Below are 14,902 nucleotides of genomic sequence, written 5' to 3' on the forward strand. Positions count from 1 at the left end.
TTTGAAAAAAAAGTTTTTGAAAAAAAAGTTTTTTGAAACATTTTTTTGAAAAAAGAAAGTTTTGAAAAAAAAAGTTTTTGAAAAAAAAGTTTTTTGGAAAAAAAATTTTTTTTTGAAAAAAAGAAAATTGAAATTACTCTGCATTGCATTTTTTTTTGAAAAAAAAAGTTTTGAAAAAAAAAATCTTTTTTTTTTTTTTTTTTTTTTTGACTGAAAAAAAAAACGGGAAACGAGAGTGACGTCACTCTCGTCAACTCTCAGAACAGCACTGTTCTGAGAACCCGTGGAAAGCTTTTCATCTCTGTCTGCCCAAAACCAGAGAAAGACACAACGGTCAGAAATAGGACTTTGTGAGGATAGAAGGTGCCAGTGGGACCCCAAAAAAAGGTTTTAAAATAGAAAAAGTGAAAATTCATGGTGTAGGTCCTTTAAGGATAAAAGGAATGGCATGTTGATGATGAAAGCACACGTTGTCATCCCTTTTGTTGTATTGTCAGTGGTGTAAAAAAGAAGTATACACATGTTTTACTTGATTAAAAGTATCAATATCAAAATGTGGAAATACTCTTGTTACAGGTAAAAGTCCAGCAAAATGTACTTACATTACCAAAAGTAGAAAGTACTCATTATGCAGAATGTCCCATTTAGCAAGTTGCATACAATTTTAAAATATTTTGATAATAGCAGATCTACAAGCTCACAATGCGCGACGCATTGTGAGCTTGTACAGTAGATCGGCTATGAAGTGGTGGAATATTTGTTTTGTAGTAATAATCAAAATGTACAAATAACTAGTAATTGTAGTGCAGTAAAAGTACTATATTTGCCTCTGATACGTAGTGAAGTAAAAATACAGAAAATTGGAATTACTCCAGTAAAGTTAAAAATACCTCAAAATTGTGCTGCACTTGAGTAAATGTACTTAGTTGCGTTACACCACTGTGTATTGTATGTAGTATTGGCCTTGGAAGAGTGGCCCAAACAGGTTTGTATGACCAACCGTGCGTGTGTGTTGTGTTTGCAGGAACATCACTCTCTTACACTACCTGATCACCATCCTAGAGAAGAAGTACCCCAAAGTTCTGATGTTCCAGGAGGACCTGCAGAATGTTTCAGAAGCAGCCAAAGTCAAGTAGGTTACTGGCTAATTAAGTTAAAATGAAATAAATGAAATTTTGCCCCCAAAAGAATATCCTTTCCATCCTATATTCATACATTGGTTTTCGTTTCCCCTTTTTGCTGCAGCATGACAGAACTGGAGAAGGACATCAACAATTTGCGCAGCGGCTTGAAAAGCGTAGAGAGCGTGAGTCACAATGAGGCCTATTTTGCATTATTGTAACACGTACTCGTTAGATTGAATGCATATTGTTGGTGAAGTCATGTAGCGTGTATAACGCCGTTCCGCTCTCTTTGCCCTCAGGAGCTGGAATACCAGAAGAAGCGACCGCAGGAGGCGGGTGACAAGTTTGTGTCTGTGGTGAGCCAGTTCATCACGGTGGCCAGCTTCAGCTTCTCTGATGTGGAGGACTCACTCACCGAGGCCAAAGAACTGGTGAGTCAGTGTGCAACAGGCTGGCATGTTTTCCTCCAGACCGGTGGTTTTCAACCAGTGGTTCCGGGTAACCAAATGGACCCTTATAGATCTTTAACTCTTGAGAGCATAACATGAAACCAAATGGACCTTGGTTTCATTTTACATTGAATTATTTTTGAACATCTGCGATAACAAAATATGCTTTAGTTTTGGGTCTGAGAGGCTAAATCTCATCAAATGCTGAATAAATAATAGACCTTGATATGAAAAAGGTTCCAGACGGTTCAAACCATCAATCTGTGTATCCATCGTCGAACAACAGCGTCACATGCAAAGAATAACAGATTTTCCAACTTAACAACGCAATGTGTTGTTTCTTTTGTTGGGAAATCAGTTGTTTTCTTCAAACGAACACAAGGCGTGGTATAAATTAGGCTTCAGCCTACGGTCTGTTCTACACATGGCAGGGTGATGATGGGCCCTTGATGAAGACCGAGCGAAATTGAAAAACAGGAAGGCAAACAGCCTTCCTGCACCTCTGTAACGGTTGTCTTTTGTTGTTCAACTGAGTTGACGCAGTCTATCTGTAGCTCAAGGGTGGAGTCGGAAGCAGGGGGAGTTGTAATTAAAGCAGTTATGTTTGGCATTGGGTTAGATGCTGTATGTGTCAACTCAATACGCAACTCCAAATATGCGTGTTCTGGTATCACTGTTCTAAGAGGACATTGTTTCTAGCTTTTAAGATGTTAAATGCATGCCCAGATGTATGCATGTGAACGTACCCCTGCTAGTCCAGCAGATCTTCTATGGCCGGTAGGGCTGTCACAATTATTACATAATCGTCTAATCGCAATTACTTGACATAATCGCGATTATTTTTCATAATCGTCATAATCGTTTCCATGTTGAAAAATGTTCATATACATATTTTTTAAGTAAAAAATAGTGGAAATAGCAGATCTACAAGCTCACAACGCGTCGCGATGCGACGTGTTGTGAGGTTGTAGATCGGCTATTTCCACTATCAATGATCTTTTTAAAGTATAAAGTTGTCAAATATGTCAGTAATTTCTTTGTATATTTAGGTTATGTGTCATATCTACCATGTGGGCCTACAAGCCAAACAGAAATGTAATTGTCAACGAAAAAAACACAATTAAATCGTTAATCGCAATTATTTGAGTGACAATTAATTGTCATGTAAAATGTCGTAATCGTGACAGCCCTAATTGCCGGTTGGCTGTGCACGGAAAATAGCAGATCTGCTATTTAACCAGTTAAACCCTAGTGTTCCTCTTCTGGGGGCGAACGTTTGGTGAAAATAGCCCTTGTTGTGCTTTACCCCAGTCTTTATCCTTCCCAGTCTTCCTACTGTCTCAATTTCAGTTGCAAAGGAAACACTGGGGCACATTAAAGTTAGTTTTATGCATGTGTGTCCCTGTTTGTTCCTGCAAAAAAGTCAAGTAGCACTTTCATCTTGAGCATGTTTGTTTATAATCACACGTTCACTGACCAAGCAGCATCTTTTGTGGGGCCCGCGGCCTGCACAGTTAAATTTCTTAGAATGTTTACTGTGTGCACTGCATGCCTCTGTAAAGTCCTCTTGACATGTGTGCACGCATGTGTGTCCATGACTGGATAATATAGAGCGCAGGATGTCAAGATCACAGGAGCATTTGTGCGAGAGGACAAAACTATATTTCATGTCATTGGACTCGACTGCTGTGGGGAGACGTCGCAAAACATCATCACATTCGCTGACACGTGCCTGTGTATGAGAGCATGAATCACTAACGTGATTGCTTACAGAGTTGGCATTGACATGCACATCTTTTGAAGGTAGATGTTCTCAGCATGATCGCACATCTGGTCTTCCTCTTTTTTTTAACCCATTAAAACCAGGAAAGCATGTGTGTTTAGCTATATACAGGGTTCCCACGGTCATGAAATTCCTGGAAATATTTTGAAATTAGGAAAATATTTTTCCAGTTCTGGAATTTTTTTGGAATTGATCAAGGGTCCTGGAAGGTCCTGGAAAAAAGCTATGCATTGTTTTTGGTTATTGGTTATTACTCATTTACTGCCAACATAAATCCACTTTGAGGGGCCCCTCGTAACTTTTGACGTGGGCACGTGCGTGTCCATTGTGCACGATCTGCATGCACGCCACGGTCAGTTCGCAGCGTGCACGCTTCATTTTTGCTACACTGCCTGTCTTTGGGCATTGCACATAGGAGTAAGCGACTCATTATTGCGCTGAATTATTTTTATATAGTCCTGGAAATTGGGTTAAATATTCTGGAAATGTTTTGGAAACATTTTGGAAATTCATTGGTAAAAATGTGTGGGAACCCTGTATATATCCCTTTGTGCCGTGCTCTATGAGGTTGTAGATCAAAAAGATCTTTTGAGATGTGTGCAAATCTTTGAATATAGGGAACATTTTTAACTCAAATCTTTGCTTCTGGGGATCCCTGAAATACGGCCAAATACATATATAATTTCGGGGGTCCTCCTCGGCATGAAAAGGTTTGAGCACCGCTGTTATAGCAACATATGTTTTTTCAGAAAACTAAATTTAGAGGACATTTGTAGAATAGGGAACCTCAGTTCTTCATGGGTTAAACTTGCTTCGTTCCATAACCGACAAACACATTTGGCCTTAATTTTGGCTCTGGCTCCAGCCTCTGGTCTCTGGCTGTATTCGGCAGCCGGTCACATCTGGGTTAACAAGGTCTTCAAAGCCCCTGGACTTCTTAGTAGTAACCCTCCTCTGATTTCAAAGACATAACAAGTGCCCTGTAAAAAGTCACAAGGTGGGTAAAACATGGTCCCGTCCTGCGCCGTTGTAAACCCGTCACCCTTTCTGTGGCCCCCCAGTTCCTGAAGGCAGTAAAGCACTTCGGCGAGGATGCCAGCAAGATGCAGCCAGATGAGTTCTTTGGCATCTTTGACCAGTTCCTGCAGTCGTTCTCTGAAGCACAGCAGGAGAATGAGAACATGCGGAAACGCAAGGAGGAGGAGGAACGCAGGGCCAAAATGGAAGCTCAGGTATGCATTCAGCATATTTCCATATGCCGCAAAAAACAAGAGGGTAAAGGGTAATTTATGCTTTGTCACACAGTGTTGTCGCTCAAAAATAAGTATTATTTTTGGCAAACGATGAGAACGTATACATTTGAATTATTGTTGGAATCAAAAACGTGTACCATATTTCCATTATTTAACATGGGAAACACCACATCAGCTTGCCTCGTTGCTGTTGATGTTCTTTATCTTTCCCCCATGAATGACATAAACAAGCAATTGTGCATTTGCTCAGTGTGTCATTATGAAGTAGTTGATCTTTACCCTCTTTGATTTACACTATTGCCACAGCTGAAGGAACAGAGGGAAAAAGAGCGAAAGGCACGCAAAGCCAAGGAAAACGGCGAGGAAGACGGCGGCGAGTTTGACGACTTGGTGTCCGCTCTGCGATCGGGGGAGGTCTTTGACAAGGACCTGTCCAAGATGAAACGCAACCGCAAGCGGATCATCAGCCAGAGCTCGGAGTCTGGCAGAGAACGACCGGTCACCAAGCTTAACTTCTAAGTGCGATCGACCTCGCTATCTGGTCCCCTCAATGTACCCAAGCTGGCTGTGGCCACTCGACTGGCTTGTCCTCTCACTTTGTGTCAGACTGACGTCTTCATTCTGCGACATTCTCTGCCACCAACACCGCTCAGCTCAACTTGAATAAACCATGGCCTTGACCCGTTATTTTTTGCAGAACCATTGAAAACATGTTTTTTTGACTCTTCACCCTCTGACTTATGTACTGTATGTTAAAAGGAGCAGAAGCCAAAAGATGTCAAGCATGACCAAATAGGACATTTCTCACTGGGTGAGTGTGAAATCAACCAGGTCACAGAGTCACGTGCTAGAGCAGATATGTTTCCCTCTGGATGAGCTCCAGCCTTCATGCCTCTAGAGTGAAAGCTGGAGAACGTATCCAAAATCATCACAATTATTCGGTAGAATCCATTCCATGCCGTTTCGTTTTTTCTTTTTTTTATATGTAAATAACGATGCACAACAAACTGTGCAGCTAATAAGACTTATTCGTGGCTTAAACTTTGATCCGAGTTTGGACCAGACAAGAAGATGATTCCATAAAAACCAAGGGGCCATTTTGTATGGGACGGTTTTCAACGAGCGACAGGGTGCACTGACGACTGCACCCGAGTTGTCCTAGAGACGTCTGTTGGAGAGAGACTTGTGAGATGCTCCCTTTACACTGTTTTTCTCTTGCAATTAAAACCATACAAGGACTGAAACAATGCATCGTTGGATGGAAGTGGTTTTAAGTACAAGTGAAGGATGTTGGCGGGGTGGGGGGGTCCTTTTCTATTCGACGTTATTGACATGCAACATTTATGTATTGATAGCTGTTATGTTTTACGGATGTTTCCTGTTAAGAGCTGGCCTTAACTCTGTTGATATTATTGTTGAGAGGCTATACTCCTGAGGCCTGGGCCCTCATCTGTAATGTCCTCAACAAGTGTGGACACTCATGTCATAGATTATACATGTATAAATATTATATAAGGTTGACTGCTTGTTACACATGTACACAAGCGTTTATAAGTACTATGCTAGATGACAGTAAAACCATACCCAGTCAATGCAATCCACTCACTCTTCCCGTCACAGCACTGCCCTCCTTTTACATTTGTACTGGGTAGTTCAAATATGTTACTTTCACATCAACTGGATTTACACTGGACAATAAAGTCTGAGAACATCACAGATCTGGAATATATATACAGTAAGAGGACCTTCTGAATTATCCTCCTCCTTTAACCCCCTCCCCCTCTGCCCAAAATGGGTGTTGCCTTCATTGGGCTTTTATAATTTAAAAATTGCCTTCCATTGTACGATGATCTGAGGTTAATAAATGGGAGAAATGTTACTTTGTTTGCTGTTTTTCATTATAGAAATGCACCAAGTTCACCCCCAAAATGGGGGTCTATTGATTACTCACGCCATGAGTTCACACTTAATGATAATATTTTTAGTTTTTTGTTGCATTCCTAAGACAAAGATGTGATAACAATAAATGTACCGGTACCAACATTGATTCCGAATGGGGACCCAAATTTACTATAATACATTTTTTGTTTTAGGAATGCCGTAAATACAAAAACGTATTATTGAACTCAAGTCTGCAATCTCCATGGCGTGAGTAATCAATAGAAAAACGTCATTTGGGGGGTGAACTACTCATTTAATCAATGTTTTGTGTCATGTTTTTTGAACAGACAGGATCATGATTTACTATAACAAGACAAAATGTAGAAAAGCACAATTAATTTTTTCCCAGTGAGATGTACACAGATATTCTCGCCACACAGCCGCCTTCAGTGAGTAGATGGTAAGTAGATGACCGATTTACTTTACATGTTGAGACATTTTGCTTTCCCAGCTTACTAATTTGTGACCTAGAAAAGATTTGTTCACAAATCATCATCATTGCTAGCACAAGCTCACAACACATGGCATCGCAATGCATTGCGAGCTTGTAGATCGATAACCTTCATAACATCTTTTGTCCCATCTTTCAAAAATATTGTCCAACATCATGTGTGCACCAGGTCCAAAGTGGGGGTACTGTAGGTTGGGAACCTGTCTCTTAGCTCCTTCTTGTGGTCAGTAACTGTCACTACAAGATACTCAACATCCATTTATCAGGTGTTTCATTTATCAGAGCGGGGGGGGGGGGGGGTTCAGTGAAGATTTATTCATGTCGAGCAGACCAGAAAACATCAGGATGTCAGAAGAAAATCACGCAGCCCATGTTCTTACAGTACTTCCCTTTTAGTCTCAAAGATTATCCAGGTCTCTCACAAGTTTATATGGAAAAAGCATTCACAGCACTGTCATACATGCAGATAGTTGGAAAGTAGATTTCAGAATAAATGGTTTGGTCTTGATTTGTATTACCGTTGTAATGTCACATACCCAATGCTTTTATTTGGTAAAATTTTGGAGTTTTGTGGTTTGATTTACAGCAACCTCTTCCCTCTGAGGGGCTGGAATGGGAGGTCATGACCTAAAAACAACAGGCCGTGAGAACCAGCTGTAAAAGTCAAGCGGGCCGAATTCCAGGTAGCAATCAGAAATCAAGTTAATGTTAGAATTTACAATTTAACGGAATTAAGATTAATTTAGTGGGAAAAACACATGTAATTCATGTCTTCATAATCAATAACTAAAATGTATATTGCCTGACTAGTAAGGAAGAATTGAGTTTTGTGCTGAATACCTTGCATTCCTCATTCGGTCCAGAATTTGACATGGTGCATTATGTATTACAGATTGATTTATTGTATTCATGGACAAACAAGTGGTACATCTATAGAATGAATAGAATTTATACGTGTCATCAAAGCTCATTTCACTAGAAAACCATGTGTAAGCTGGTCATCACACTCTTGTACAAAACGAGACACGCCAGTGTAGAAAGCCCTGCCAGCAACCTCCACCACCACAGCCTTATAGTCTCCACACATGGTCTCCTGCACAGAGGGAAAGACGATAGTGTATCAGTTAACACAATGGTTCTCAACCTGTGTTGAGACATGGAACATAGATTATAGTACTTATAATTCCCCAAATACTAAATGTAAATAATCAAATACAATGTTACGAAAATAGATTTTTTCGGAGGTAGAGACTAGAGCACCTTCACTTGTTTGTCAGTGTCCATTTACCATACGTATCATACAAAAGAGATTTCAATCTAAACCTGTGGTTCTCAAAGTGGATTTCAGGGACTCTCTAGGTTCCTTTATTGGGGTCTAAATTGACCCTTACAAGTCTGTAACTTTGAAGTTAAGGAGAGACCTTAAAAATGTCAAAGTTTGAAAACAACTGATCTACGGTATGTACAAACCTTCCACAAAGTTAGTTCCTGCCTCTCTAGAAGTGCCCAGCTTTGAGAGCTGTTCATGTGCAAAAACAGTGCACTGTGCAACTCTCTCAGTCACTGTGCACTCTGACTGACCCCAATTACAAGAAGCCTCGCAGAGCTAAGCTACCTCAAACTGATACCAGACCTTTGGCCAATGACTCTGACCATGACAGTCAACCCAGAGTCCTTTCACCTCCTGCTGTCTTATCAGTGGCCCACTTCTGATAATAACTCATCCAACCTCATTCACCTTTTCGTGAACTGAACTAATTGTGCACTCAGACTTGTATTGTGAGACGCTGTGGTACCTGGACAGCTTTTCCTGTGAACTGGGATCCTGTGGCCCCGCTCTGAAAGGTCCGAGTCTGGTTGAGCTGGATGAGGCCTTTGTGGTACTGAAGAGCCACGCGAGCCGTAACGCCAGAACCAGTAGGGCTTCTGTCCACCTGCGGCAGGGAGAGTGTTGTTCTTAATGCTGCATTGTCTTTATTCTGTTCAAACTTTACATTGGTAGTTTTATGCAGGTGAACCTGTGTAACATTCCTGCCTCTTGTGCAGTGCATACTTGCATTTTTTCCCCTTTTTTACCGGTGTCTTCAACGTTTTCAGGCCGGGGACCCCCAAACTGATGGGGAGATGGAGCAGGGACCCCCTACCACCTCGTAGGGTGGGGGGTCGGGGCTACGACATATTTTTTTATTTTAAACAAGTACAAGTTTAGCGAGCAGGGTGGGCCGTACCACTACCATTTCTAAACATACTACAACTGAGAACAAATGTCAATAATATCAACAATCTGTCAATTGCATAGTAATCATGTATTCAAGCTATTTAAAAAAAAATTGCTATTTAAGCAATAATTTCGCCCGGACCCCTGGGTTAAACAAAGGTTATATTGAACCTTGAACCCCCATGAACCCCTTGCCATATGGTGGGTGTTCTGTATTTATTTATGTTTTATTCTTCACTTAAAGGACGACTTCACCCATGTTCTTCAAATAATTGGTCCTCACTAATGCTCATGATAACGTGCTACCATTTTTGTCTACCTCGGTCTGTGTCTCAGAGGAGGACTGTGGACAGTTCAGAAACTCGCCCACCAGTGACATCATCAATGAGGAATCCAAGCTGATTGAAACTGCAGGCTTTCTATTGCTGGAAAGTTAGCATGCTATAATGGAAGCCATTGATTATCACTTCTCACGTTAAATAAACCAAAAATGATTTTTATTCAGGCGGATTTTTAAAGTGTTCACAGCCCTCCTATGAGACACAGAGTGAGTTGATTCTTTTTATAACCATTTTATCGTGAGCAATAGCGAGATTTGTTGAAAATTGGGTAACAGTAATTAAAGGAGTAGTTCACCCACAAAATTACTTTATTTTCCATCAATTACTCAACCCATGAAGTACAATAATATTTTTTTTGTATTTGTCACATTCCCCATCCGGAATCAATGGGGGTACATTTATTTGTAATCAAATGATTGCCTTAGGAATGCGACAAATACAAAAGATATTATTGAACTCAAGTCTTCATGGGTTGAGTAACTGATGGAAAATAAAGTCATTTTGGGGGTGAACTACTCCTTTAAGCTTATTATACTTAGTTGAGCCCTGCGTTATGATTTGTATTGTAACTGACCTATTCAAACTTTATTTAACTCCAATAAGTCTAAGAAATGTTAATTTATTGAAATTCAGCAGATGTGAATAATTTCTCATACTCTAAATAGACGGGACGGGAATGCTGCAAGCCACTGACTATTGCTGTATTGCAGGTGATGGATTCTTGTAATTCAGCAAGGTTACACACTCACGGCACTGTTCCTACTATGTTGTGAAACCAATAAAAGTTTACTCTTGCATACTGTACCTGCATATGGGATGTAACAAATAGAAATCTTCAATCTTTAAGTACAATACCTGTGCCTCAGCGAACACACACATGTTGGCAGTGGGATCGGTGGAATAAACATCTTTGCCATCGGTGAGGATGGTACCATAGAGAAAGGCCAGGTCATCACTGGTTGGGTGGTGCAGTTTCACCTATAGGCAATCAGGGTAGACTGTTATACTTAAGTCAATTGTGATGTTTGTACCCCCCGTGTACAAGACCATCTGTCTGTGCCATCAAGATAAACACATTTTCTTCCTTTCTATATAATCCAGATAATAGCCCTGCAATTCAGGTTGGATTCCTTCTTTTACTTTGTGAATTGCATGGATGACTGATTAACTAGTCCATAGTGTTTTCATATCATTGTCGAGCATAAACCTTGTACTCCACATTTCAACTTTTTATGTTTTTGTAAATGAATGAACGTGACACAAAAGTACAGTAGCTAAAATTGCTCTATAATGGGAAAATCTGTATTGCACAAGGATGACGATTAATTGACAAAGATTCATCGAAAGATGATCATCAAAACATTTGCTTGCTTGACCAGAGCTGTCAAGTCCTCTTTCTCCCTGCCGCCAGCCTACAAGCTCACAGCACGTTGTGAGCTTGTAGATCTGCTACTTTTGGTGAACTGATCAAAACTTTGCTTAATGTGTGTCTGTGGGTTTTATAAATATTTAACCAATGAAAGGTATTAAAACAAGAGTTTGTGACTAAATAGTCTATTGGGACACAGGTACTTTTTTCCTGAAAACTAACACTTTTGGACTTACAACAGCAACATTGTGAATATGAATAGCATGCTTGTTAAGACGGATAGTAAAAGTGGTGTTAGCTGTACAACAGGGGCTCTCATTAAAATCCAGCAGGTGGCGTCTCTCACTACACAATAAATATGTTAGGATTACAGCGTAAACCTTCCCAAACTTCCTTTACTTGCAGGCAAAGTAGGGCTTTGTTAAAGTTAAAATAGAAAATCTACACACTTACAATGGTGAATGCATCGCATTGTGACATATTGTGAGCTTGTAGATTAACTATTTTCCACACACAAAGGCCATTTGGTTCCATTTGTAATTTTTGTATACTCTCAGATTTATAGACCCGTAATGGTCCATTTGTGGAACCCCCTCAAGGAACCTGAGGTTCCCTGGACCCCACTTTGAGAACCACTGGCATAGATTATAATGCAATAAGACTGAGAGAATATTTTCCCCTGACCTGTACTGTTATAATAACTGCAAAAGTCTTACTTTAGATTTCACAGCTTTGGTCACTGCAGTGGCAACATCCACAAGATCCTGCGTCCTAGACTCGGACACATCCAGGCCAAACCTCTGGGCATCTACAAAAGCATAGAATGCTCCTCCATAGCTTATATCAACCACGACATCACCGAATCCTTCCACTGTCACTGTCACATCTGACAAACAAACACATTGTTAATGATAATACGATAATAATAATCCTTTTAAATACTATTTGTAACCTGCGTGGACACATTGGCGACCCTTTCTGTAAAGCTGAAATGTCTCGCTTTCCATTTTCATCAGTGGAATTGTGTTGCTGAAAACAGTTTTGTATGATGTGCTTTTGTACAAATATTTCACACACAAAAACACACAGCAAAATCTACATTAAAGTGTTAATGTATACATTTGTAACGCTTGAGAGTGCATAAATGTAAACAAATGGCCAAGACCACTTTGGTTACATGTGTGCATTAGGGCAGTCACGAATAGTGATTTTTAGTATTCTAATTATTCGACCTCAAAGTATTTGAATAGTCGAATATTCGACAGGACTGGCCAAACTGTCAAATATTAAGTAAGCAAGAGGCAAACATTGTGAAAATAGCTGATCTACATGCTCACAACGCCTCGCGTTGAGAGGCGTTGTGAGCATGTAGATCTGCTATTTTCACAATATTTATCTGTGGAACCGAGTCACATTAATACCTACAATTCCAAGTGCTTGTCAGGGTGGGGGTCCCCAGTTCAAATATGTTTATTTTGGGGGTCACGGCCTAAAAAGGTTTGAGAAGCCCTGGTATAGAGCATTAACAAATTCATTCACCAGGGGCACTGACAACTCATTCTTATGACTTCCTATCTAGCCAAGCTTTATAAACTATATCGTTTTTTAAGAGAAAACTATAAAAAATAAAAAAAATAAAGCGAATATTCGACTTTGGTGAACAACGTCGAATAGTGACTTTGCTATTCAAATATTCTAATATTTGGTGAATGCCCTGGTATGCACTGCACTCTCAGAGTTAACAGGATGTTTTGCTGTGTAAGCATGTCCACATTGCCCCTTGTATTACCTGTAGCAAATGCAAACGCTGGCACACTGTGAAACCTCACCCCTCCTGATTTCCCATCAGAGTACTCTACGAAGGCCTTGACCAGCCCACAGGGACAATGGATATTCACTTGAGTCTCTGGCGACTGTGGCTGCTTGACGACCTTATAGTCCAGGGCGAATCGACCCAGTGCGATGACGGCGTGTCCACACATGGTGCTGTAGCCTTCGTTGTGCATGAAGAGCACCCCCAGGTGGGCCTCGGGGAGCTCGCTGGCCACCAGCAGGGCGCCGTACATGTCGTAGTGTCCCCGCGGCTCGAACATCAGCACCTTCCGCAGGTTGTCCAGGTGATCTCGGACGTAGGCGCGCTTGGACAGCACGGTGTCGCCTTTCACCTCTGGGTACCCGCTGAGGATGATGCGCAGGGGCTCCCCACCCGTGTGCATGTCAACCACTGACAGCTCGTCTCCATCGTGGGGTGGAAGCTGGATGTCCATCTATTCTATATGGAATATACACAGCACATAATCAGAGTGGTGGAGTTGACATCATCACACAGTGTACTTTGCAAGCCAAACCCCAAAATCAATCCTCCAGTTCTAGGCAACACAGAAGGCGGGAGGGACTTTTTTCTTATTTCCACATAACAACTCAAAGGTATATTAATGACATAGTTCAATATTGAAAATGGGTGGTTCTCCCAAGTAAAAGTATCAATGTTGCAATGTAGAAATACTCCGTGAGGGCACAGTCGCAGCGCACTTTTATAAATTCTACCTATGAGGGTGGATTCCGCCAATTTTCTTTTTTAAAGAAATCCACAAATGGCAGAAAACCGCTCCATTCCCATTGAAATGCATTGGCAGAATCCGCCCTCATAGGTAGGTGTGGTGTGACGCTGTGACCGTGCCCTTACAAGTGAAAGTCCAGAATTAAAAATGTACTTGATTAAAAGTACAAAAGTATTGGCATCATAATGTACTTAAAGTAGCCTACCAAAAGTTCTCATTATGCAGAATGTCCCATTAAAAGGTTTTTTCATGTGTATAAAATGTATAGAAATCTTCAAGCAGATCTACAAGGTCACAATGCACTGCATTGTGAGTTGTAGATCTGCTATTTTCAAATGGCCAAACTATATATAGGGCTGAAGTGGTTAATGTGTGTTTTGTAATAATAATCTAATAATAATAATAATCCATCGGTCTACAAAGTAACTAGTAACTAAAGTGTTCAAATAATTAGAGCTAAACAAAGGGTATTTATTAAATGTAGTATATCATATAATTAGATATTCAAAAAAAATCCTCAGAGTGAAAGGTTTTATGGTCATGATTCACCAGGATCCTGGATGGCTTGATTCTAGGCTTAAAATAATTGATATAAATATTTTTTGTAAATTTCTATGGGAAAAATTAATGAGCAATGTTTTAATGGCACCAGAAAACCGCGCCCACTGTTGCCCACGGGGGTTAAGTGGTTAATTAATCATGTAGTAAGTCCATTTCTAGAAATGTAATGGAGTAAAAAAAGAAAGTATAGTGGAGTAGTATTGAGTATCCAAAAATACTCAAGTACCGGTAAGTAAAGTACAGATACTCGAAAATGTACTTAAGTGCTGCACTCAAGTAAATATAGCCTACTGTAGTGTAGTGTATGCTACTGTCCAGTGTCCACCACTGTCCATAACTATGGCATTATTCTGGTCGAATAGCAATGTGTTGCATTGGTCAGAGTGAGTGAAATCACTGTCTTGTTGCTGTTGGAGAACAGAATGTACTTTAACTTACTTCAGATTTTCTTTCCAGGTTTGTGTCAAAGTTAGTTCCAAAATCCTTCTCCAGCTGAAAAAGTTGGTTAAAGTTTTGTGCTTTCTGTCAGATTTCTTCTTTCTCTTCTTCTACTGTAGTCGTTTGCAAAACAAACTAAATGGAGCTTTAGTGCCCCCTGGAATTTCGGATGACCAAGAATCTGCAATCTGCAAATTAGAGTCTTCCAAGGAATTTAGCATGTCAAAGTTAATGTGAGTAACATAGGATGATGATGATAATAATTATAGTTAATACTGATTTAAATTCTTTGGAATTTGTATGACATAAATAGCTCAGAACCATATTAAAGGAGTAATTAAATGACTTATTTCCTATCAATTACACACCCCATGAAACCTTGAATTAATGGATTTTTTTTTCTCTGATTCCTA

General features: G+C 40.2%; 2 protein-coding genes across 7 annotated transcripts in view; one reads left to right on the forward strand and one right to left on the reverse strand.

The window, feature by feature from the left end:
- daam1b (dishevelled associated activator of morphogenesis 1b) overlaps positions 1–6,488 on the forward strand; it is a 65,324-nt gene extending 58,836 nt beyond the window's left edge. For all 3 annotated transcript variants that reach the window (XM_080744636.1, XM_080744635.1, XM_080744637.1), the window contains 5 exons: positions 1,025–1,132; positions 1,246–1,306; positions 1,424–1,555; positions 4,418–4,588; positions 4,916–6,488. In XM_080744636.1, coding sequence (XP_080600762.1) covers positions 1,025–1,132; positions 1,246–1,306; positions 1,424–1,555; positions 4,418–4,588; positions 4,916–5,128 — 685 coding nt within the window. In that variant the 3' untranslated portion in view covers positions 5,129–6,488. The remainder of the gene's footprint in view (positions 1–1,024; positions 1,133–1,245; positions 1,307–1,423; positions 1,556–4,417; positions 4,589–4,915) is intronic.
- Positions 6,489–7,428: 940 nt separating this feature from the next.
- Positions 7,429–14,593, reverse strand: l3hypdh (trans-L-3-hydroxyproline dehydratase). 4 transcript variants are annotated; one of them, XM_080744379.1, is made up of 6 exons: positions 14,490–14,592; positions 12,719–13,196; positions 11,646–11,815; positions 10,416–10,538; positions 8,798–8,935; positions 7,429–8,094 (listed from the first exon to the last, which is right to left on the reverse strand). In XM_080744379.1, exons 2-6 carry the CDS (start codon positions 13,194–13,196, stop codon positions 7,969–7,971), a joined length of 1,035 nt encoding a protein of 344 aa, XP_080600505.1. In that variant the 5' UTR covers positions 14,490–14,592; the 3' UTR covers positions 7,429–7,968. The 4 variants fall into 4 exon arrangements, with proteins under 4 accessions (XP_080600505.1, XP_080600506.1, XP_080600504.1 ...); XM_080744380.1 differs by having other exon boundaries at positions 14,486–14,589; XM_080744378.1 differs by having other exon boundaries at positions 7,430–8,094; positions 12,719–13,201; positions 14,490–14,593.
- Between the last annotated feature and the right edge of the window lie 309 nt (positions 14,594–14,902).

The sequence above is a fragment of the Nannobrachium achirus genome (assembly GCF_963921795.1).
Source record: "Nannobrachium achirus genome assembly, chromosome: 16".
NCBI classification, from domain to species: domain Eukaryota; kingdom Metazoa; phylum Chordata; class Actinopteri; order Myctophiformes; family Myctophidae; genus Nannobrachium; species Nannobrachium achirus.